Source organism: Enhydra lutris, unplaced genomic scaffold, assembly GCF_002288905.1.
Source record: "Enhydra lutris kenyoni isolate GAN:26980312 unplaced genomic scaffold, ASM228890v2 scaffoldscaffold25, whole genome shotgun sequence".
Taxonomy (NCBI): domain Eukaryota; kingdom Metazoa; phylum Chordata; class Mammalia; order Carnivora; family Mustelidae; genus Enhydra; species Enhydra lutris.
The window spans coordinates 19714258-19737504 of record NW_019154109.1 but is presented as its reverse complement, the minus strand read 5'-3'; the positions used below and the strand labels follow the sequence as shown (position 1 = coordinate 19737504).

Sequence of the window (23247 nt, the reverse complement as noted above, 5' to 3'; positions counted from 1 at the left end):
TACAATAGCTATCAGAAAATTAACAACTTTTATTTTTCAAAAAGATGTAGAGACAGCTATTGAGTGGTCTGTACTCAGGTTTTATGAAAGCCTCTTCAAGTTTAAAATATAATATCCTCATACTATGATTCAATCATGAACTTTTCATACGGAGGCTCCAGCCACAATCATATTTTTTTTCATCCTCTAAATGACCATACCTTCAACCTGTAGAAGAATCTCGAATCCTTAGGAATCTAAGGATTTCCATCAAGTTAAGTTCAGGTTTTTAATTAATCTAAACACCAAAGTCTGATATAGCCAGGTAGTTCCTTAATTTGAAAAACAAGCTATAGCAGCTTTCTATTGCTGCTATAACAATACCACAAACTTAGTGGCTTAAAGAATACAAATTTATTATGTTAGACTTCTGGCGGTCAGAAGACTGAAATGGGTCTCATTGGGCTAAAATCAGGGTGTTGGCAAGGCTACATTCCTTCTGGAGAGTCTCCCCCCCACCTTAAGGATTTTATTTATTTATCTGAGAGAGACAGAACATGAGCAGAAGGAGAGACAGAGGGAGAAGCAGACTCCTTGCTGAGCAGGGAGCCTAACGTGGGGCTGGGTCCCAAGACCCCAGGATCATGACCTGAGCTGAAAGCAGACGTTTCACTAACTGAGCCAGTCAGGTGCCCCTCCTTCTGGAGATTCTAGGGGAGAATTCATTTCTTTGCCTTTCCCAGTTTCAGGAGGCTGACAGCATTCCTTGGTTGGAACTGCCTACTCTGTACTTAAAGGCAGCAAAGACAGTCTTTCCCACATCACATCACTCTCACTTTCGACATAGTCCAATTTCTTTCTACTTCCCTCTTCCACTTTTTTTTTTTTAGATTTTTTATTTTATTTTATTTGACAGATAGAGATCACAAGTAGGCAGAGAGGCAGGCAGAGAGAGAGAGAGAGGAGGAAGCAAGCTCCCTGCCGAGCAGAGAGCCCGATGCGGGGCTCGAACCCAGGACCCTGGGATCATGACCTGAGCCGAAGGCAGAGGCTTTAATCCACTGAGCCACCCAGGCGCCCCCCCCCTTCCACTTTTAAGGACCCTTGTGATTACACTGGGTCCACCCAGATCATCTAGGATAATCTCCCCACCTTTAAGTTCTTCATCATATCTGCAAAGTCCTCTTCATCATAGAAGGTAACAAAATATTCACAGATTCCTGAGATGAGACTATAGACTCTGGTTGGGGGGGGCATTATTTTGCCTCCCAGAACACAGACTGGCACTGACTTCTACTGCAATGTCTTAAATCCATTTGAATTTGGAACCAGTTATAGTCTGCATACTTATATTCTCTGTATTAAGTCAGAACATTTACCACTAATAGAAGGTATTAACATATAGGACCTTAGCCCCTCTCATAAGACTTTTAGTGAAGCCCATATCAGTCTATACCACCTGTCTTAGGATCACCTACTCCACTCCACCTCTGCCACCTTGACGGGTAAGTTAAACATTTACTTGGAGAGTTCTTCGAAGGCTGGTGGAAGGCTCTTCCACCCTTAATAACAATGACTTTTTTCTCTACTTCATCCGGGTAACTTGCACGGTTCCATTTTACATTTAAAAATAATCTTTAAAATGTTCCCTGAAAAAATATAAAACAAGTATGTGTTGCTGTTTCCATTTTTTAAAAATTTTTAAAATTTTTTAAATTTCATTTCAGTTGTTTCCATTTTTTAAAAAATAAAAATAGTCCTTTTTTATGTTTTTAAGAGAATTTCAGATTGAGTAAATCATGGGAGTTAGAAAATTTCTTAACGGAAGCAGAAGAGAACAAGGGATATAAAGAGAAATGAAAGCAGCTTAGTACCTCTGGAGCACACAGAGTTTCTTATGAAATATGGCAGACTGGCTAAAGAAACAGGCCTAGACCCCATCCTGAAGGACCTTGTGTCTTGTGACACAGAATTAAGATTTATCCTAGAGCTGATAAAAACCCATTAAAAAGTATTTTGTCTGAATAATGGCTTGCTTAAATTTCTCTAGTACTGAGGTAAATGCACTGAATGGGAAAAAGACTGGAAAGACCAGATAAACTGGTCTTTTTAGAACAATTAAAAGAAGAACTTGTAAGTGCCTAAATTAAATTAGTAGTAGAAAGGGGAAAGAGGGACTGAATTTGAGAGACTCTTAAAAGGTAGACTAGACAGGATTTGAGGACCAAGAGAATGCTGGAGAAAGACAACAGGGTAACTTTTAAGTGCTTATGCTGGGCAGAAAGTTGGTTACAATTCACATTCGAGATAAGAAGAAACAGGCCAATGTGGGATATACTGAGTTGGGAACATATGGTAAAGTAAGTGAAGATGGCAACTGAAAATATAAATCTGGAATGTTAAGAGTAGGATCTTAGAGATTTAGAGTGGAAAGCATTGGCATAGAGGTGGGAGTTGAAGTCTCTCAATCAGAAGCAATCACTCACACAGATTACATAGAGAAGAAGGTAAAGAAAAGAGCTGAATGCTGAGTCCTGCCATCACCTTAGCTCTTTCCCACTACCTCTCACCAAAGTACTGCAATATTCTCCTCGTGGTTTTCCTTCCCTCCAGCACATTTCTTCTCAAATACACCTGTCTCACAATCAAATACATATTCTTTCTATGACGTCCTCTTACTCAAAAAACTTAAATAATTCTTCATTATCTACAGATAAACTCCAATTCTTGGCCTTGAAGCCTTGCCCACTTTCTCCTTCTACTGCCTCCCACATGAAGATTAGCTTCTGTCAAATTGGGTCTTCTCATTGTTCAGTGAACTTTTTCTACTGTCATTTTTTTTCATACCATCAATCTGCCTTTATCTTTTATCAAATCTAAACCATCTTTCACAGAACCAATTCAGTCCTTTCTTTGAAGAACAGCTTCCTAGACCAGCAGTGATCAGAGCAAATGCTACATTAAAAAAAAAAAAAATCATGACACTGTCTTCGATACACATTTGATTTTCAAGTGCTTCTCTATGGCAATTTGTACTCAGAATTTCACTAGGTTTTCTGATTTGGTTTAAAGCCAGAAGCGTAGAAGTTCTATGGGAGCAGAGAATTTGTCTATTTTATTCACTGCTAAATCCCAAGAGTCTAGAACTATTCTGGACATGCAAGCATTTGTTAAATCAATAAATACCTCTGTATATTTCTCACAGTGTCTAGCTGAGAGCTTCTCACATAAAGGTTACTCAGCAATTATTTACTAATTGCTTATTTAATTTCCTGGTTTCACAAACACAGACATATGAATAAGGAAAAAATGAAACAGGAATAAGTTTCTTCAGGAAAAAGAACAAACAAATAGAGCTCCAAAATACTTCCAAAAAACCCTCTGGAATCCATACTCAATGTGTAAAATATTGTCCCACTTCCTATGCTTCTTTTCCTTATTTGGAAATAAGACTGTTGCAGATGTAGTAAGATGAGATTTAAGGCCCCTAATGTAGATAGGACCCTCTGCATTAAAAAAATTATGCATCTCTGTGGTTAGGGAATACTTTTTTCCTAAATCCTATCACAGAATTCTTATCTGTAAATATACAAAACCTAAATTTCTAACAGTTCTTTTGCCTCACAAGATATAATTGTTATGCAATATATGAAAACCAAAACTGTTTTAGAAGCTACTACAAAATATCACTGCTTCAATTCTAAAAAAAAAAAAAAAAAAAAAAAAGGATTTATCCATAGGCCAGTTGCTAAAACCAGTTGCTTAGCCCCCTTACTAAAAACATAAATAAATAAAGGTCCATATCTTTAAGTAATTTCTTGAGCATTCCCAGCTGGGTTTGTTCCTGATTGGTTGATAATCCTAGAAGCATCCTCAATCTGAAAGTTTCAGGGTAAAGGGTCATCAGCATCGGTATCCATAGAGGTTGAAGATATTCACAAGTGTTCCATAGAAAGTACAAGTGGAACTTTCTTTGGGGATAATACTGATCTCTCATCCCTCCGAGCTTATCAAGGAAGACACTACGAAAGGATACTGCCGGATCTGCACAGTGATTTCCGTAGAAATATGGAAATGCGGCCAATTATTTGAGCAGTTAATCTTGTTATTTCATAAACCTTTGTTTGCATCATTGAAAACAAAAATAATTCTGAGTAATATAACTCTTTAGATATTCATCACTAAATTGCACATTTTGCTTAACTAAGTCTGAGCAGCATTAATCTTCCATAATCTCTTTGGTAAAACAGATCTACCTCCCCAAAACCAACTGGAAATAAATGTTTTTTATTTCTTATTCATCACACATTGGGTCACTGTCAATTATTGAAAAAGGTATTGAATTCTCTTTGGGTAATTATTTCATGTCAAGTCATTGCTACAAAATAAAAAAATTATAAAAATTACTTGAGATGCATGCCAATTTTCTTTCATCTGAGTTTGTGTGGAAATTTTAAGTTTTAAAGAGACTTTTCAGAAATGCATGATGAAAATTAGGCACATTATATATCCCTCCTAACTTATCAAATGATCCAAAATCCACCATGCTGGATGAGAGGTAATTCTAGTTTCTTTACATAACAAAACATACTTTGCAATATATTTTGGAATTATCATTATGTGACATTTATAATACGATGACTAGTTCACATTATATATTATGTAAAAATAATAGTCTATATGTTGTTGACTATTATATAGAAATTTATAATATTTTATAATTATGAAATTATAATTTGTTAGAATAATATAATTATTTTGTTATTATTTATAAGATTAAAAAATTATTATAAGATACAATACAAAGATAATTACAGGATATACTATAGGACAGTACTAACTTTTAAAAAGTCATTCCGAATCTTAAATGGTCTGTTTACAAACTGTATATGACTATATTGATGACAAATACCTTAAGAGAGAGGAAGTGCTTTGGAGAAAGATGTCTGAATTGAGATCCAAATCAGTGAGGCTAATAAAATAATTTTAAATTGCATATGCTATTAGATCTTCCTTTATCTTTTTTAGACATCTTCCTTAGTAAAGACACTAACCTTCTACATTGCACCCAATTTATTAAATTTATATCAGTGTTTCTAAATTAAATTTAGTCCATATTAAGAGAAATGTTTTTGTTCTATTGGATCTTATTTTAGAAGCATCATAGGCTTTCACCAGATAATTAAGGTAATTATTTTCATAGATGCATGGACAGTAGTCACTTATCCCCTTGAAATGCCATTCATTCTCTTTGAGTAGTTATATACACACACATACATAAATACATATTACATATATACACATACATAAATGTGTATATATGTCTGTGTATTTATTTATATATTTGTATATATGTGTGTATATATTATATACATAATAAAAGTATATAACATATTTGCATATTGAAAAACAGTTGCTTCTGAATAGGTCAAGAGTGCCACTACCTTTTCTCACAAATAAAAAATTCTCTACAATATCAGGAAATACAAAATGTTAAATCACTTAAGGAACCATGCATGCTACAGCTATTTTTTTTTAAGCTAAGAACTCACATATTGTCATTTACATTTCGCATCCATTCCTGTCTTCTGAACTCCTCTCTGGCCACATTTAACTCATTGATTGGTTCTGATACCCGCAACGTTGGCTCCAAAGGCTTGTAGCGCTGTTCTAGTACTTCAGTGATATCACGGAATGGTCCCTGACAAGAAAGAATGAGGAAATACTTTATTATGGAAGATGTTTTATCATATTATTGATGATTAAGGGTGCTGAATATCTACGAAGTATACCAAGTTTACCAAATTATTTTTAAAGAACAGCTGTTCTCTGAATTGGAAAATATACAGAATATCACATCTTCAAAAAATGCTCACACAAGTAGAAATGATTGAAATACTTTTAAACTAGCCAGAATTTTTCCCTACTTACATCAAAATACTTTTTATGCTGAACTGTTAAATTTGTAGTTGTATTAGTTTCTGATGTAACTTAAAAAGCACTGTCTCCCTTTTTAAGTAAAAATATTAGAAAAGATTCTGAGCATTGCTTTCAAAAAGTCTTCTTATCAATTGAAATAGGATAACACATATTTTTTTCACTAAAATAAAGGTTTTAGGGGCGCCTGGGTGGCTCAGTGGGTTGAGCCGCTGCCTTCGGCTCAGGTCATGATCTCAGGGTCCTGGAATCGAGCCCCGCATCGGGCTCTCTGCTCAGCAGGGAGCCTGCTTCCTCCTCTCTCTCTACCTGCCTCTCTGCCTGCTTGTGATCTCTCTCTGTCAAATAAATAAATAAAATCTTTAAAAAAAAAAAATAAATAAAATAAAATAAAATAAAATAAAGGTTTTAAGTGAATGCCTCATCCTGCATTTAATTGGTGACCTCCCAAAACACAGAGGGCCTTAATTTTAATTAATTTAAGTGTTCTTTTGGTAAAAATTTTAAGTTCTATTGCATAATAACTCTAATACAATAGCAACCATCTAATGACACAAATACATAACAGAGGAAACCCCAACAGATGCAACAGTGAAGTGTTTTAGAATATATCTTACCTTTAAATTAGTAGTTACTTATACTAATTACTAGAATCCACTGGTTGTCTAATTAGTATCATATTAAGCACAATACAAATCAGAAGTGGCCATGGATTTTGCCATGTCATTAATTACATACTGCTTTTTTTTTTTCACCCCTATTGTTGTGCAGGACAGAAGTGATATAAAATGGACAAAGATTCCTGATCATATTCCTTATCCTTAAAGATCTCTTCTTTAAATAGGTTATCACTAACAAGACACAGCTGGAGTTACTGCAAGCACTGAGTGAAGACTGTGGGGCTAATAAAAAGAAATGATTCACGCCTCATTTATGTTCACTTATGTTTTACATTAATAGAAACCAATAATAGGAACCAGTTACCATAAAAGTCATGGACCGTAAATAACACAAATGGCAAATAAGTATCATCTAGTACTTTTCACAGCTGGACAGGAGGATTGCTATATTTGAATGTAGTTAATGGATTTTTATTGGAACTTTACTTTTTAAAGATACAGTAACATGATTCTGAGTTCACTATTAAGAAATCAATGAGGATTTTTTTTTTTTTTTACAGATTCTTTATGTTTTACTTTGAGAAATTCTATGGTTTAAAACATAATACGTGGTTATGTTATCAGAGGAAAATTACTTCTTTAGACCTTTTTTTCTTATGTGTAAAATGGAATAAAAATTATCTCACAAAAGTGCTCTTAAGATATATAAGACAATGTAAGTAACACTGTTAGCATTGTACTGAGAACATACTAAAGATTCACAAATGATATCCCTGGCTTTTTTTTTTTTTTTCATTATTAGTTTGAAGAGAAGTCTGGGGAAGGTTTTGAACAATAGCAGCATCAAATATATGAGGAATTATCCAAGGCCAGGACTTTGAAAGGACCTGAGTTCACAAGGAGGAATGGTCTTCTAAGTGACCAAGCTCTATCTTCTAAACTTTGTTGGTGTATCAGTGTAACACATATCCATTTGTAGACTTACCCTTGTTTTGGACTTACTACTTGTTTTGGAACTTACTATTTCAAAAGAAACTAGGAAATGAAAAAGGAGGAGCCGTATTCAAGCAGCAAAATTTAGAATGGAAATAAACCCAGTCTTCCTGTTGGGTTCAGTATAATCTTTGTGACCCTAATCCTCCATAATTCGTAATGACCTCCATCTCTCTATATCTATCAGTGCCTGGTCCACACATATCTTAAACACTTAGACAAGTGTCTTGCCTTTGAGCTCAACAAACTTCTCCCTGGTTAGCAAACGACATTAACTGTCAAGCTTTTCCTATGCCAAAGCTTCTGTTAATTTGTATTTCTGTTGACAGACTCCCTTTCAGATCTCAAGTGATATGAATATTGATCATACCTGGGGTGACATGGGGCCTCAGATTTTGGACATAGCTTCAAACTTCAGATCTGCTCATTGTACTCATTTCCAAACATTAATACCTAAAATGCCTAAACTCAACCTGAATCTGCAAGTCTCCCTTGACACTTAACTATAGTTTTCCAAAGTTTGACTTTATTTGCATCCAACCAAATCTTAAGTACAAGGGTCAGATATATTTATGTTCTTCTATAGTTTTAATGATCCATGTTATTTTATAGTCATCTTAGATTTTTAAAATTTTCTCAAAGCTTAAATAATAACAAAGTTATGTTTTAAACTCCCAGGATTGCCTCATACACTTAAGAAATTTACCTCCCAAGCACAGACAGACCATCAGAATATAATTACCATTTGTAGTATAGCATATATAATTTTAAATCTCCCTAATGATGTATGTACCTTTAATATTATTAGATAACATATAGGAAATGTGGTTCAGTCCAATAAAACCACAACTTAAAAATCCCATTCTGTAAAAACAAAAATGGAAAGGAGGAAAAAAAAGAAGGAGAGAAAGTGAGGAAAGAAGCCAAAGGAAGTTGAGAGAGGAGGTGAGATGAAATGATGGGTTGAGGAAGAATGGGAAGGCAGGAAGGAAAAAAAAGGAAAGACAGGAAGAAAGAGAAGATTAAAATGATATGGAGCAGAGGGAGGAGGACCAGGGACAGGAATGAAGGAGACAGGAAAAAAAGGAAGAGAAAAAGAACAAGGGAAGAGAGGAAAAGGAAGAAGGGGGCAGAAAAGGAAAAGAAAATTAACAAGATCATTATTTTGTGGTATGCTAGATAAAGGTAATTTATAAGTGTATATGTACACACATATGCATGTATGTATATCTGCAAATATCTGCATATGTATACATATATACACATACATAAAGTCTTTCATACACATGTATATTCCATATATATGCACATATATCATTATATGAATGTATATAATATTTTCTATGTGTCTTCACATATATACTATTGTGATATAGTAAGAAATACAGGGGCAACTGGGTGGCTCAGATGGTTTAACATCTGCCTTAGGCTCAGGTGATGAGCCGGCAGTTCTGGGATCAAGTCCCCCATCAGGCTCCCCGCTCAGCAGGAGTCTGCTTCTCCCTCTGACCCTCTTCACTCTGATGCGCTCTCTCACTCTCTCCAACAAATAAAAACTTAAAAAACAAAAAAGAAATACATAATCTAGTGGTTTTTGTCACTGATTCCTGGCATAGAACTCCTAAACTGCTTGGAATTTCCTGAATGATGCCTTTGTTATTAACAAGGTTACACCTGAGATTATGCTAAAGAGGTGATTTAGGTTGGGCCCCCAGAGCCTCTTGATGAAACCTGTCACCAGAAAGACCAAATGAGTAGAAGGTTGAAATTTCCAGCTCCTGCTTCTGATCTCCAGGGAAAGGTAATGGAGCTCGAGATTAAGCTTTATAAAAAATCGTAGAGATCTGATGAGCTTCTCAATGGCGTACACATCCACATGCCGGGAGACAGGCACATCCCAACTCCCTGAGAACAGAAGCCTGTGCACTCTGGACCTTTTCAGACCTCATTCTATGTTCCTCTTCACCTGGCTATTTATTTTTATTCTTTATAACAAAGCAGCAAATGGAAATAAAATGACTTCCTGAGTTCTGTGAACCATTCTAGTAAATTATCAAAGCTTAGGATGGGGTCATGGGACTCCTCAATTTACAGGCAGCTCAGTAAGAAGTATAGGAGACCCAGAAATTGCTACCGCTATGTGACGTGAAGAGCAGTTGTGTGGGGTTAGGCCCTTAAGCTGCAGAGTCTGCACGAACTCCTGGTAGTTAGTGTTAGAACTGGCTTGAATTGTTAGATACCAAATGGTATTCAGAGAATCAGAGAATTAGTTGTTGGTGCTGGAAAACACCTCGATCACATATATATTTTTTCCAGATATATTTATCCATTTGTTATATTTATTTACTATATTACATAAATATATGTGTATACATCTTCCATATAAATAAATATAACCATTTTTACATGTATATTATATATGGATAAAAACTGTCCACATATATTATTCACATATATCCTGTATATACCTTCCATATGCATTCCATAAATACTAAATACATATATGTATAAACAGAATGGTATGGAAGGGGAAACCATTTAAGTACTAAAGGGACTGTATTGAGAAAAGTACATTAATAGAAATGAAGATTGAATACAAACTAGTATAAATAAGCCATATAATAAAAGCATTAAAAAAGCAAAGCAGTACAGTTAATCTGAACTATAAGTATTATAAAACTCATATAAAATGGTATTAAATGTCCATGGTTAATGTGAATATTATACAGTATGGCAGTTTGGTCTGGATGACTTCTAGACTATCTCTAATTCAGAGACATTTATATACCTGTATCTTATCAATACTGTTTCCTAAGAAGTTCATTCAGAATTACTCTATGAATTCCATGTATTACCAACAGTTATCTCATTGAATACAGCATAAAATATGGATTATTAAGTATTCAAATATACAATGTTATTTCTGATACCTTAGCAATTATTGAATACTTAATACACAAGCAATAGAGATACCATAGTTATCTTCTTTGTAAAATAATAAACTGAATTGCTTATTCTGATGGTATCATGTAAAATCTTTCCTTGCATCAACTGAAACAGTAATATGCATAATTCAAATGGTAAAAATTCAGTTACTTAGAATATAAAACATCTTATATTTGTTTTTAAAAGCTATTTAAAATGTCTTTATTAGAATATTGGCATAACCTATATTTTGAAAAGAATAATGAAACCGTACTATGAAGGTATGTTCCAAAATAAACTAAAAAATTTCCAATTATCTCTCTTTTGTTCCTTTGCTCAACTCTCCCCACACTCCCACTTTATTTCGGAAAGAGGGGACACTCTCAACTTCTATGTTTTTTTGGAGAGCTTTTTTATAAAGTTCTTTCTATAATATAGTATAAGCCATCAGTTAATAGTATTTTTTAAAAAATAGTATTATCGATTAGTAGTTTTAAGAGACCAAAAAAATGCACAAATAAAGGGAATAAAAGACCCAATTATAGAAAGTGAATACATAACATCACAAATAATTACAGCAAAGTGGAAATTACTTTATGGCATAGAAGAAGTTGTGTTTAGCAAGCTGATGAAATGGTTGGGGTTGTGAAAACCAGTCTCTAAAATGACCTTCAATAATCCCACTTTCTAGGATTCAAACCCCTGTGTGGACTGGACTTAAGCACTTCTAAAAAACAAAATATGGCATAATAGGAGGTCACTTGTGGCATGAGGTCATAAAAAGACTGTGACTTTTGTCTTGAGAAGTCTCTAACTTTCGGTTAGATCACTCCCGAGGGAAGCCAGCTGCCAGGGAGGCAGCTCTGTAGAAAGGCCAATGCGAGAAGGGACTAAGCTATGACCACAAGCAACCATTGGCTCTCCTCATCCTCCTGCTCTTCCCTACAGCTGAGTTTTCACATGAAATCACAGTCTTGCCTGACCCTTGACGGCAACTTCATGACAGATCTTGAGTCAGAGGCTCTCACCTAAGCTGGACCTACAACACTGACCCACAGAAACTGCAAGATAAGAAATGTCTTTGGCTTAAGCCATCAGGTTTTCAAGTTATTTATTACACAGCAAAAGATATACAGAGGAAAGCCTGTGTAGGGAACTACAAGATGGGCGTTCTGGGAATCTGGCCACGTGAACCCAAATCAACCCAATCCTAGGTTGATGCCCCCTGGTGGCAGCTGTCTACTCCAGGTTAAGTATCAATGGAGATGCTAGAACTGTTGCTCACTGGGGCCTTTGGGAAAGGGCCTATCTTCACGCAATACAACCCACTCCACGCTATAGCCCTAGGAAGTCGTTTGCCACTCCAGCTCTACAGCAACCCACAGGGAAGATTTTTTTTTCTTTCTTTTTTTTGTCTCTGCCTGATTCTTGCATTGTTTTGGGTCCACCGTAATTCCCTGAACTTATACTTTTAAATTATGTTTACAGCTGTACATAGATAGGAATCATCGGATGAGAAGTTAAGTTGATAATACATCACTATTTGTCAAGCAACATGTTATAAGAAGTACTGTTAGAACAATGTTTTTAAAGAAAAAGGCTAGGGGGGCGCCTGGGTGGCTCAGTGGGTTAAAGCCTCTGCTTTCGGCTCAGGTCATGATCCCAGGGTCCTGGAATCGAGCCCCGCATCGGGCTCTCTGCTCAGCAGGGAGCCTGCTTTCCTTCCTCTCTCTCTGCCTGCCTCTCTGCCTACTTGTGCTCTCTGTCGGTCAAATAAATTAAAAAAAAAAAAAAAGAAAGAAAGAAAAAGGCTAGATCCTAGCCAAGAATCTTAACGTTTTAACTTCATATTTCAAGTAATAAAATTCAGTACCATAGAATTATTTGATGACTTCCCTCATACATATTTTCAACATACCTTATATTTATTATTTAAAATTAGATTCCAAAATAAATAAATAAATAAATAAAATTAGATTCCATAAAAAATAATTTTCCTTTCTTGTCACAAAGACAAAGCAATAACTTAAAAAAAAAAAAACAGCAAGAATACAATCATGGACAGGATTCTTCTATAGGACTAATGAGTACCTGACATTGTTTCCTATCAATGGGTGGCAGAATTTCTGATCGAGGAAAGGAACGGGCACTCGTACACTCCAGCCAACTGCTCGGGCTGACCCAGTGCTTCTCTTTAACTTTAGACCTTTGGGATGTTAAAGGCTTTGCCTTTTGTAATCGCAACTCCCAGGGATCAGGATCTTTTCTGAATGGTGAATTGTATATACCTGGAATCTGAAGGAAAAGAACATAATTTTTATTTTTATTTTTAACTTTTCACAGGAAATAAAAGGAAGATGAAGTTGTATCATAAAAATTTTTATATGTTTAAGGACAATTTTTAAGTAGAACTCTAGTTCTTAACTAGAGGTTGGCTTTAAATTCATCTATGGGGATTACAAAATACTCACTTTGTCTATACTCCAGACCAACAATTTCAGAGTCATTCATATTTAAAGACTGAAAATGTTAAAAATCAGTAAGCAATAGCTTTTACCTGGCACATATGGCACATTTAATATAACCGTATTTTAGAAAAAAATTGCAAAAGGACCTTAAATCATTCCTTCTGTTAACTATGTGTATGTATATTTAATCCTACCCATAAGTCACACATTCACTCACACAAACTCAAATAAGCAATGCTTGAACCAGTTTCAGGCACAAAATATGCACTCAATAAATACTTGGTTGTTTTACACATTATACACCCTATTTAACAGCAGCTATTTTAAGTTCTCTACCTTAAAATAATAATCAAATTTGGAGATGCCTGGGAAGCTCAGTTGGGTAGGTATCTGCCTTCTGCTTAGGTCATGATCCCAGGGTTCTGGGATTGAGCCCTGCATCAGGCTCCTTGCTCCCTCTGCCTCTGCACTTTCCCCTGCTTGTGCTCTCACTTGCTCTTGCTGACAAAAAAATAAAATAAAAATCTTAAAAAAAATAATAAACTGGTATTTTATATTAGGTACTGTATTTCTGTAGTGTCATATTAGTAGTGTCAATATCAATTATTAATGCTCTTTCACTGATCTTGTCACATATTATATCAAAAGTCAACTTTGTTAGCATGCACCTGCTATGCAATAGAGGTTCAAAAGATGTATATATAACAAATGTTAAATTCAAGTTTAGCAGATATTCATTTTCTGAAAATTCAGTGGTGTATGAGTACAGAAACAGCATAGAACCATATTTTGATACTCTTTTCATCTATACAAATTCATACTCATAAGGAAGTTATTTTTTACTTTTATAAAGATTATTAGTTTAATTGAGGGGGAGGGGCAGAAGGAGAGGGAGTAGGAAACTCCTGGCTGAGTAGGGAGCCGGACGCAAACTCAATCCCAGAACCCTGGGATCATGACCTGAGCCGAAGGCAGACGCTTCACTAACTGAGCCACCCAGGTGCCCCAGAAAAAGTATATTTTAAAGGAGATTATGACTTATTTGGTTCCTGTATAGACTCTCTGGACTAAGGTAAAGAATGTATCGATTAAACCCATATATTTTTCCTAAAATGTGCCTTTCTCTTATGCTATCATTATATGCAGAAATTTTTCTGGTCACTGTATTTACTGATGGAATCAGCAGTTCCAAAGTATTATGATTACCTAAGATCCTTGTCTTTGAAAAACTATCTTAGAAAATTTTATATTCCTGGGACACCTGGGTGGCATGATCTCAGGGTCCTGGGACTTAGTCCCACATCCAGCTCCCTCCTCAGGGAATCTGCTTCTCTCTCACTCCCTCTTAAAAAATGTGCTTCTCTCTCACTCCCTCCCTCTCATGCTCTCTTTCCCTCTTGCTCTCTTACTCAAATAAATAAATAAATAAAATCTAAAAAAAAAAATAGAAAAGAAAAAAAGAAAAAGAAAATTTTATATTTCTGGCCTAATATTTCAATTAAATGTTAACCTTCTTCTAATACCAACAGAGGCTAGATTCAGTGTCCTATCCCTAATGCTCCATTAAGAGCCTGGGGACAACAGAGTTCCTACCTACCTACCACGTTGTTTCACAGTTATCTTTGTGTGTATCAACCTTCCCTAAACAAGCAGCTGGAGCACAGGGCCTCTGTTTTAGGTATTTTTGTATCCCTATGGCCTTCTGGAGTCCTGGGCACATAGCAGACACTCAAAAACAAAGCACCCTGCCAAAGGAACCATGAAGCCTCTATTTTATCTTTCTTACTCTATCAGTTTTGCTGTGCTTTCAAACACACTGTGATCTAGAACTAAATTATCAAAGACCCATTTGAGTCACCTCCAACTCCACTGAATTTTATTAGATAAAGCCAATTGTAAATATACTTACATATCTTTAAAAATATTTTTGAACTGGGTTTTCTTTGGGATTTTTCCCCTATATAATTTATATAAGAAAAAAAGTATTGAAACATTACAGGCAATTGTATAAACCATATTTAACATCATGCTAATATTCTCTCACTATAACACCAAATATCAAACGAGGCAGATGCATCAACAGTTTAAATGATGTTAATAAAAGTACGGACACATATATTTAAAATAGTTCTTAGTGTAATTTTGAAGTGGGTGATAATTTTTAAGATGATTTTTAGGGTGAATTTCTATGATGAGAATCTATGTATCATAATGAGAAGAAAACCAACAAATATTACATTAAAAATACTATTCTGACACAAACATAACTAAATCTTCATAGTCTATGAAAAAGATAGGAGTATGCCATCCTATTTAGGGATGATCTAGCTGACTTAAGTCTGTTAATCATTTCCACAACCTTGCAGATTAAAATAGTAAAATACATACAATTTAACTAGATTATAATTTATCAGTTAAAAATATCTATCTATTTGAATAACTGCTACCAACCATTAACTTTACCCCATTAGAAATCTTCTTTGGTCTCCTTCCACATTTGCATGCACATGTATACATAGGCTAGATGGGAAATGCAAATAGATCAGTAGACATGATAGCTTTCTTAAATTATATTTTGCAACCTATATAGAGACCTCCTCATGTGTATTCTCTTTGCAATTTAAATCAAATATAGGTAGAAAATATATTTTAATTGAATTTAAAATGTATCATTTAAAATCTTCAAGGTGTCAGTTATTTTAGAAATTAATTTAATACAGTTGCTAACTTACGTCGATGAAAATGGTCCAGCCCTCTCTCCATCCAACTGCAAGCAAATACCCTATTTATTTATATTGATACAGTATGCATTTAGCTATTACTTCTTTAAGTAAATAAAACAACCTTAACTTACTATTGTCTCAATTGCTACATTTCATCATTTGTAAGTCACTTGTGAATAAGGGTTTGTTGTTGGTTTTTCAAAATATTACTATGAGTCACAAAAGACAAAGTTAATCCTAAGGGACCATGACATATTTTTCAGTTTTCACATTTTTCACAACTTAGAAGGGCTACTGCCAAGCTAGCTTTTGGGACTTCATTTTCAGCAATAATTTTCTAGAGTGACCAACACTATTGGGAAATCTGTGCTAACTGTTTAAAAAAAAAAAAAGCCTACAACTGAGTTATTTGCAGTACTGTCATGCTAACATTCAACTCAATAAGACCCAAGAAATCTCAGGAGAGGACTCCGCTAATAGCTTCTTACTGACCTCCTTGCATCGGGCTGGGCTGCTGACTGGTGGCCCAGTGGTGAATACGGCAAATGAGGTGTGAAAGCACGATTTTTTTTAAAGGCTATGATTCTGACTCGTCAAAAGGGGGAAAAAACGGCAATGAGTTATATAATAGATATATATTTTTCTTGAATTCCCCCCTTCAGACCCTCCATCATGGGAACTTAAGCATGACCTGGAATATTAATTATGTCAGGTTGAGCAACGAGCAAATGTACCATTTGTTACCCAGTCACCCTTAGCATTACATTAATATTTTGAACCATTCCATATTTCTAACAATCTATCAGTTGCTCTTTTCTTCTCAGTTTTTATTCTTTAGACTTACAAGTATTGTATGGGAAAGTACTTTAGAAATGCAATTGGTTTACAAGCAAATGGATGGCAGATTTGGAGCATCTACTGTTTTATTTCATGGAGAATGTATTTACGGTCATTTTCCACTCATCCACAGACCTTCATTTTGTAATTGCCTGGGGGAAGCTATATTCTAATTCTCCCCTCTTTTCTTTGTTATTGAGGTTTACTTCTAAAACAAGTTGCTGTAAAATGAAAAGAATCTGAAACACGATTTTGTACACCAACAATTCCCAAAGCCCAATGGTTAGTCTTTCCATATTTTACCATATGAGAAATAATAATCCCTCATAATTTCCAAGTAACTGCTCACTCAGGAATGAGGAACTATGAAGTATACAGGATAGGTGGGAGGATTCAAGTTTTACTTTTGCAAATGTCAATCACACTGCAAACGGGAGCTGATTGCCACATAAAGGGAAAAAATCAAGAAATATTTTCTTGCATCAGGATTCAGAATGTGAATACTAGGAGAGATACACAGTTCTAAAAGGTGGAGGGCTGATTAAAATATGTTCAGGATTCTAAGCTTTAATCAAAATTATTTTAAAAACTAGACACCAAGCCAGCAGAGAAGAGCAGTAAAGATCTCTACTAACGAGGAAAGTCAAAGTGGGCCAGAGAACTGTGAATGAAGTATTTGTGAGGGTAGGGACTGCTGAATCAACACTGACCAACGCACTTCATCATAATTATCAGGACACACTAGGGCCAGGGGATTTATAAAAATCCCACTCAGCAAATAATTGCCCTGCTGTTAGGAGATAGTCAGAGTGTTAACACACTGTCACAGTCCAGTGTTTAGTAAGATATTCCACATTCAATTACTCTTGCTGAGAACTAAAAGGAAACATGGTCATTTCTCACCACCACAGTTCCGCATGCATTTCAGACAACCGCCATGTTAACCCTCCGATACTGTATCCCAGAACAAAGAAGGATTTCATGGAAACACTTGGGATTCGCAATGAATGTATTTGGTATAAAACTTATCTATACAAAGCAAGATTTATAAAGAAAAAAAAATTACTAACTACAGATGTTTTTCTGTGACTTCAATGAAGAAGTTGAATTTTTAACTGTTCTGAATCAAAGTACAGAGTGAGGTCATGTTAAATGAAATCCCTGAGATAGCTGGCTTCATTAGTTTAACAAATGACTTTTATGATCATTCTGATATCCTAATCACTGGTATCACATGTTAAAATATTTTCATTAAGTATTGATTTAAAACAATGAAATTTAAATAAAACACCATCCTCTATATGCTAATTCAATTCAATAAATATTTAGCACCTACTACCTTAGAAACACTTTACTGGATCTAAAGTGGGTACAGATGAATGAAAAGTGATCCCTCCCACCAAGCCATTCTCAGTGGTGGGGGAGGGGAGGGCCAGGATAGCAATTTTGTGACTGACAATAACATAACCAGCCTGTAGTAAGTACCCACTAATTACTGTTGTAAAAGAGGTTTATACCAGAGGTTACAGTACAACTATATACATCTTTTAGAAAACTGTGGAAAAATATTTGACTTTCTTCTAAAGGTGGGTAGGATGTTGGCAATAAAAAGGGAAGAAAGGCATTGCAGGCTAAGGGAAGGGTAAAAATAAAGACAAACATATTCGTGGTAAAACACAGAGCAGTTGTTCAGTGAATATCACACTGGCGGGTTTACGTATGAAGCTATAGTCAGAGATGAGCTTATAAAGATAAACTGGGGCCAAACTCTAGAAGGCTGCAAATTATAATTAATTCTGCATAAAATGGAAATCTATTGATTTTCACATTCCCCCTTAGAAGGTAAATTTAGGAAGAAGTCTGAAGCAGGCCTACAGAAACTCCATGAAAACACAGGTGAAAACCTCAACATAAAGAGACAGAGCAAGCATCAGAACCAGACTCAGATATGGTAGGCACACTGGAATTATCAGGATAGAAATTTAAAACAATTATGATTAATATGTTAAGGGATCTAGTGGATAAAGTAGATAGCAGGCAAGAACAGGTAGGCAATGAAAACAGAGACATGGAAATTCGAATAATCAAAAAGAAATGCCAGGGATCAAAAATATGGTAACAGAAATGAAGACTGCTTTTGATGGATTTATTTGTAGACAGGACATGGCTGATTAAAGAATCTCTGAATTTGAGGATATGTCAACAGAAAATTCCAAAATTCCAAAATGGGAAGGCAAAGAAAAAAAGTCTGATAAAAATGTAACAGAATAGGAGTTCCTGGGTGGCACAGATGGTTAAGCACCCAACTCCTGGTTTCAGCTCAGGTTGTGATGTCAGGGTTGTGAGACTGAGCCTCAAGTTGGGCTCTGTGCTCCATGCAGAGTCTGCTTGAGATTCTTTCTTCCTCTCCTCTGCCCTTCCCCCTTCGTGCTGTCTCTCTCCCCCAAATAAAAATAAATAAATGTTTAAATATATGTATAACACAATATCCAAGAAAGGTAGGACAACTGCAAAAGGTATATACCATGTACATAGTGGTAACCCATTAGAAGGAAGAGAGAAAGTAACAGAAGAAGTAATAATGACTGAATATTCCCCCAAATTAATACCAGACACTAAACCGCAGATCCAAGAAGCTCAGCGAATACACCAAGAAATGACAAATAAACACACAAACATATAGAGAGGCATATCATATTCAAACTTCTAAGAAGCAAAGATGAGGAAATCTGTGAGAAGCAGAGGTGGTAAGCACCTTAACAACAGAGGATGCAAAGACAAGGATCACATCCAACTTTCCCTCAGAAATGATGCAAGCAAGACAAGATGCCCAGAGTGAACCCAAATGTAAACTATGGACTTTGGGTAATAATGATGTGTGGGGGTAATGAATGTATAGCAACTTCCTGACCAAATCTGTTGTGAACCCAAAACTGCTCAAATTTTTAAAAGGCTATAAAAATAGGTAAATATATGCTTAGTATATAATACAACAATTCCATTCTTGGGAATCTAGAGAGGTGAAAAAACATGGAACATTGCCTATCTCAATACCTGGCTCAGGGTAGACAATCAATCCATGCTTATGTGAATGAATAAGTGAAATGGACCAAAAGTCTGTAAAGGAGGTGAAGACTGCTTATTGAAAGGTAAGACGAAAGAACAGTGGAAACAGAAGAATGACATGGATAGGGAGCATTCTGTAGAAACAAAATCAGAAGACATGGATCATAATGTTTATTAAAAAGAACATAAGAGAATGTGGACTTACAGAAAAACTTGGGCTTAGAACCCAAGCAGAGAAGGTAGAAAGAGGAGTAGTTATGCAGGAGTATTATTACCCGTTTTGGAGTTATTAGAATGGAGCGCTCCCAAAAATCCAGGTTGAAAGGTCCAGTGTATAGTTGTAATAGTAGGTCTGGAACTTGGGAATGAGGTCAAGTTAGTGATTGGAGTGTTTTCTGAGTAAAAATATCTGAAGGTCTGAAAATGGATGGGGTTACTGAGGGAAAGCATGCAGGGAATTCGGGGGAACAGTCTTAGGAGTGTGCACATACAAGAAATAAGTGGGAGAAGACATGCCCATGAAGGACACGCAAAAGAGCAAACAGTGAGGGAGCAGAGGCAGTACACAAGGGAGAAGACCATTTCATGAAGGAGGTCAGCAGTGTCAGAAGCTCAGGAGAGGTGGAACAGCATGAGGACAAAAATGCACAACTGGCATGGTAATTAGAAGGTGACAGGTGACCTCCACAGAAGCAAATTGTGTTCTTGTGGCACAAATCACATCGTAATTCATTGAATGTAAGGAAAGAAAAAGAAATGGAGACTAATTTGAGTCTTCTAAAATATGGCAATATTATGATGACTAAGAAATTCTTGGGACTAAAGAACACTGCACCCACCTCCCAAACCCCACCAGGATTTCCCTTTAACTATACTGCATTTTGAAAGAATTTCTGAGAGCAGACTCCATGTATAATACTTTCTGGGAAATATTCCCCACTAAACAATTCCCTGTAAATGTTTAAGTCACTATTCTACTGATCCCTACAAGGACTGGATGAAAGCTGCTTATTTTCTTGCTTAGGAAATTTTTCTAGGCCTGTTCCTTTCCCCAACATGTAGCAACCTACCTTACCCCCTCAATACAGCTTCATTTACCTCCTCCCCTCCTCTACCTGCTGCCTTGGCACTCTCCAGATTTGGCTTTGATTCCTGCTTTTCCATTTGAGTCACAGCATTGACAGTTTACAAATAATTATAAAATACTGAAATTAGCATTGATATGTATAAATACTCACACTGAGAATAGACTGCTCTGTGGGGTTAGGATGGCTGGTATTTGAGCAGGGATGTGCTCGGTGTGTAAGGTGAGGGAAGGCATTCCAGAAAATAGCAAGATGTGCAAAGGAACAGAAACTTTAAATAATTTCAATATTAAAGAACTATAAATAATCCCATATAATATCAGAGAAAAGACATACACTGAATTCTATTGAATACACTACGGAAGAAGACTGAGAAGAAATGATCAAAGATAGAAGGCTGACCGTAGTGTCACCAAGGCCAAAGGAAGTTCCAATACCACAGTGTATAAATCTCCCAGAGATCCTGTGGATTTATAAACAGGAGATTCCTGGTGTCTTTATCAAGAAGTATTCTGAGTAGAGCAGTGAAAGTGGACACCCAGTTTCACAGTGATTTGAAAACTCCCTATTGCAATGCCTCTAACATGCAATTTCTACACATTCTGTGCTGGCTTATTATACGTACTACTGAAGTCTGAATGACCTAAGAAAAACAGTAAAGCATGTTTTTGTAACCACCACCCACCTCAAAACTTCCCTTATATACCACTGTTCCCCACTCAGAAACCTACTATTTTCTTTTGCTCAATTCTTCGATAGTGATTTCATTTGAAAAATGATTTCATGGTTTGGGTTTAAAAGATGCCTTTCAAGACAATTAGTTGCTAAAAGAAAAATACTTAGCATCACAGAAACAGGCAAACCGAATTGAAAATTTTCTTTTGTTAAAGAAAATTTACTAATAGAATGGAGCATTTGTCAAACTTTATTCCCAGTGTTATCTGGGGCTCTGCAAGACACTGATTTCCCAAGAGTCTTTGAAGAAAAATTTCTTAAGCAAACAGGGGGAAGCCATTTTAAGTTTTTATCAAAGTATAGGATTGACTGCCTCATGGGGAAATGCTATGCTGCCTTAATATGGTTGGCTATAATCTCGTGACCAGATCTCAAAGACCACCTCATTTTTAGACTACTGTGCTCTCACAGTCATGTTTGGTAAACCTGTGGCTTCTTGTATGGAAATTATTAATTAGTACCTATTAGGTACAGATTATACCTGCCACTTTGTGATTACTGAGCTGAGTCTTTAGTATTTCTGCACTTTTCTGTGTTATCCTTCAATAAAAATTTTATCTTTTTTAGGTTATCTTTTGCTTCCTTATTTTGCTTTGACCTCCTTGGTGGTAGGGAGCCCAGAAAACTCCACTATGCTTCACAACCCTGTTATCTTTTATCTCAAACTCAAACTCAAAAGCCCCTCTGGTGGTAACACAATTTGGACACAAACATAATTAGAGGGAAAGTAATTTAATCGAAGGGAGTTGGCCAACACAATGTCTTGATCAAAAAACTGATCTGGTCTAAAATGAATAATAGGCTAGTCTCTGGCTTTTGGGGTGTACCACTGGGTTATTTCACAAGTTTTTATGTGAGCTTTTCATTTCATTCCTCATTTCAAAAATATGAGGAAATAATACCTCCCTTGTACTTTAATCCATTAATTCACTTTCAGTCCATCACATTATTACTGTGCTAATGAAAATAAAGAACAGGCAGAGCGACTTAAATTTCTCTACAATAAGAGGTAATCAGATCAAATAACTAATTTATCTATTTGCTTTACTGTCAAATTGTTCATGCCCAAATAACTGTCTGCCAAATGAATCCCAACTCTCCTTTATATTCTCTGGTATGCTCATCCTCAACTACCCTGTTCCTTTTCTCAATACTTCTGATCCCTTGTCTATGATCCTTTCAACCTTGCCCCATGGAACCCTTCTCCCATTTATGCTAAACAATTTCTCTTTGCCCCCAAACTTTTTAATAAATATATTTCTTCATTATGACTGAATCTTCCTTCGCCTCTAGAGCAGGCCTACTGGACAAAGCATTTTAGTAATCCCCTGTATCATAGTGACTACGGAGAGATTTGCGTTTTCTTAGTTCCCCAATGTCTTTTTCAAACCACTACTCATCAACTTTCTTGCAATCTGAATATGCACTCTCTTATCCCCCCTTGTGATTATCATTAACAGACTTGTTGGTCATTTGCCCACATTCATGATAGCCTTTGGCATTTAGTTCTGTCTTCCTTTCTACTATGTACTCTGGGATTCCATGTATAGGGGGTGACCCATCCCAAAAGTAAGCCTCACAGTTCTTTGACTCCTTCAACCTCACTGACCTTTATATTACATTACTAGTTAGAGCAAGACAGATATGGCAAAAACATTTACATTCTTATAGTTATTTCTTTATCTCAAATCATATGATCACAAAACGATGTATAATCATGTTGAATAGGATGTCTGTGGTTTCAGAATTTCAATTGATGCCTCAAAGACAGAAATACTTATTTTTAAAAGATTAATTTATTTTAGAGGTGGGGAAGCAGTAGGGGAGGGGCAGAGGCAAAGAGAGAGACAGAGAGAGATCATCTAAAGCAGACTCCCTG

The 23247-nt window shown here is 35.8% G+C and overlaps 1 protein-coding gene across 1 annotated transcript in view; it reads right to left on the bottom strand.

The window, feature by feature from the left end:
• LOC111151113 (spermatogenesis associated 17) overlaps positions 1-23247 on the bottom strand; it is a 182653-nt gene that overhangs the window by 74440 nt on the left and 84966 nt on the right. The window contains exons 7-8 of the mRNA XM_022508896.1: positions 12546-12749; positions 5532-5680 (exon numbers count right to left, since the gene is read on the bottom strand). Coding sequence (XP_022364604.1) covers positions 5532-5680; positions 12546-12749 — 353 coding nt within the window. The remainder of the gene's footprint in view (positions 1-5531; positions 5681-12545; positions 12750-23247) is intronic.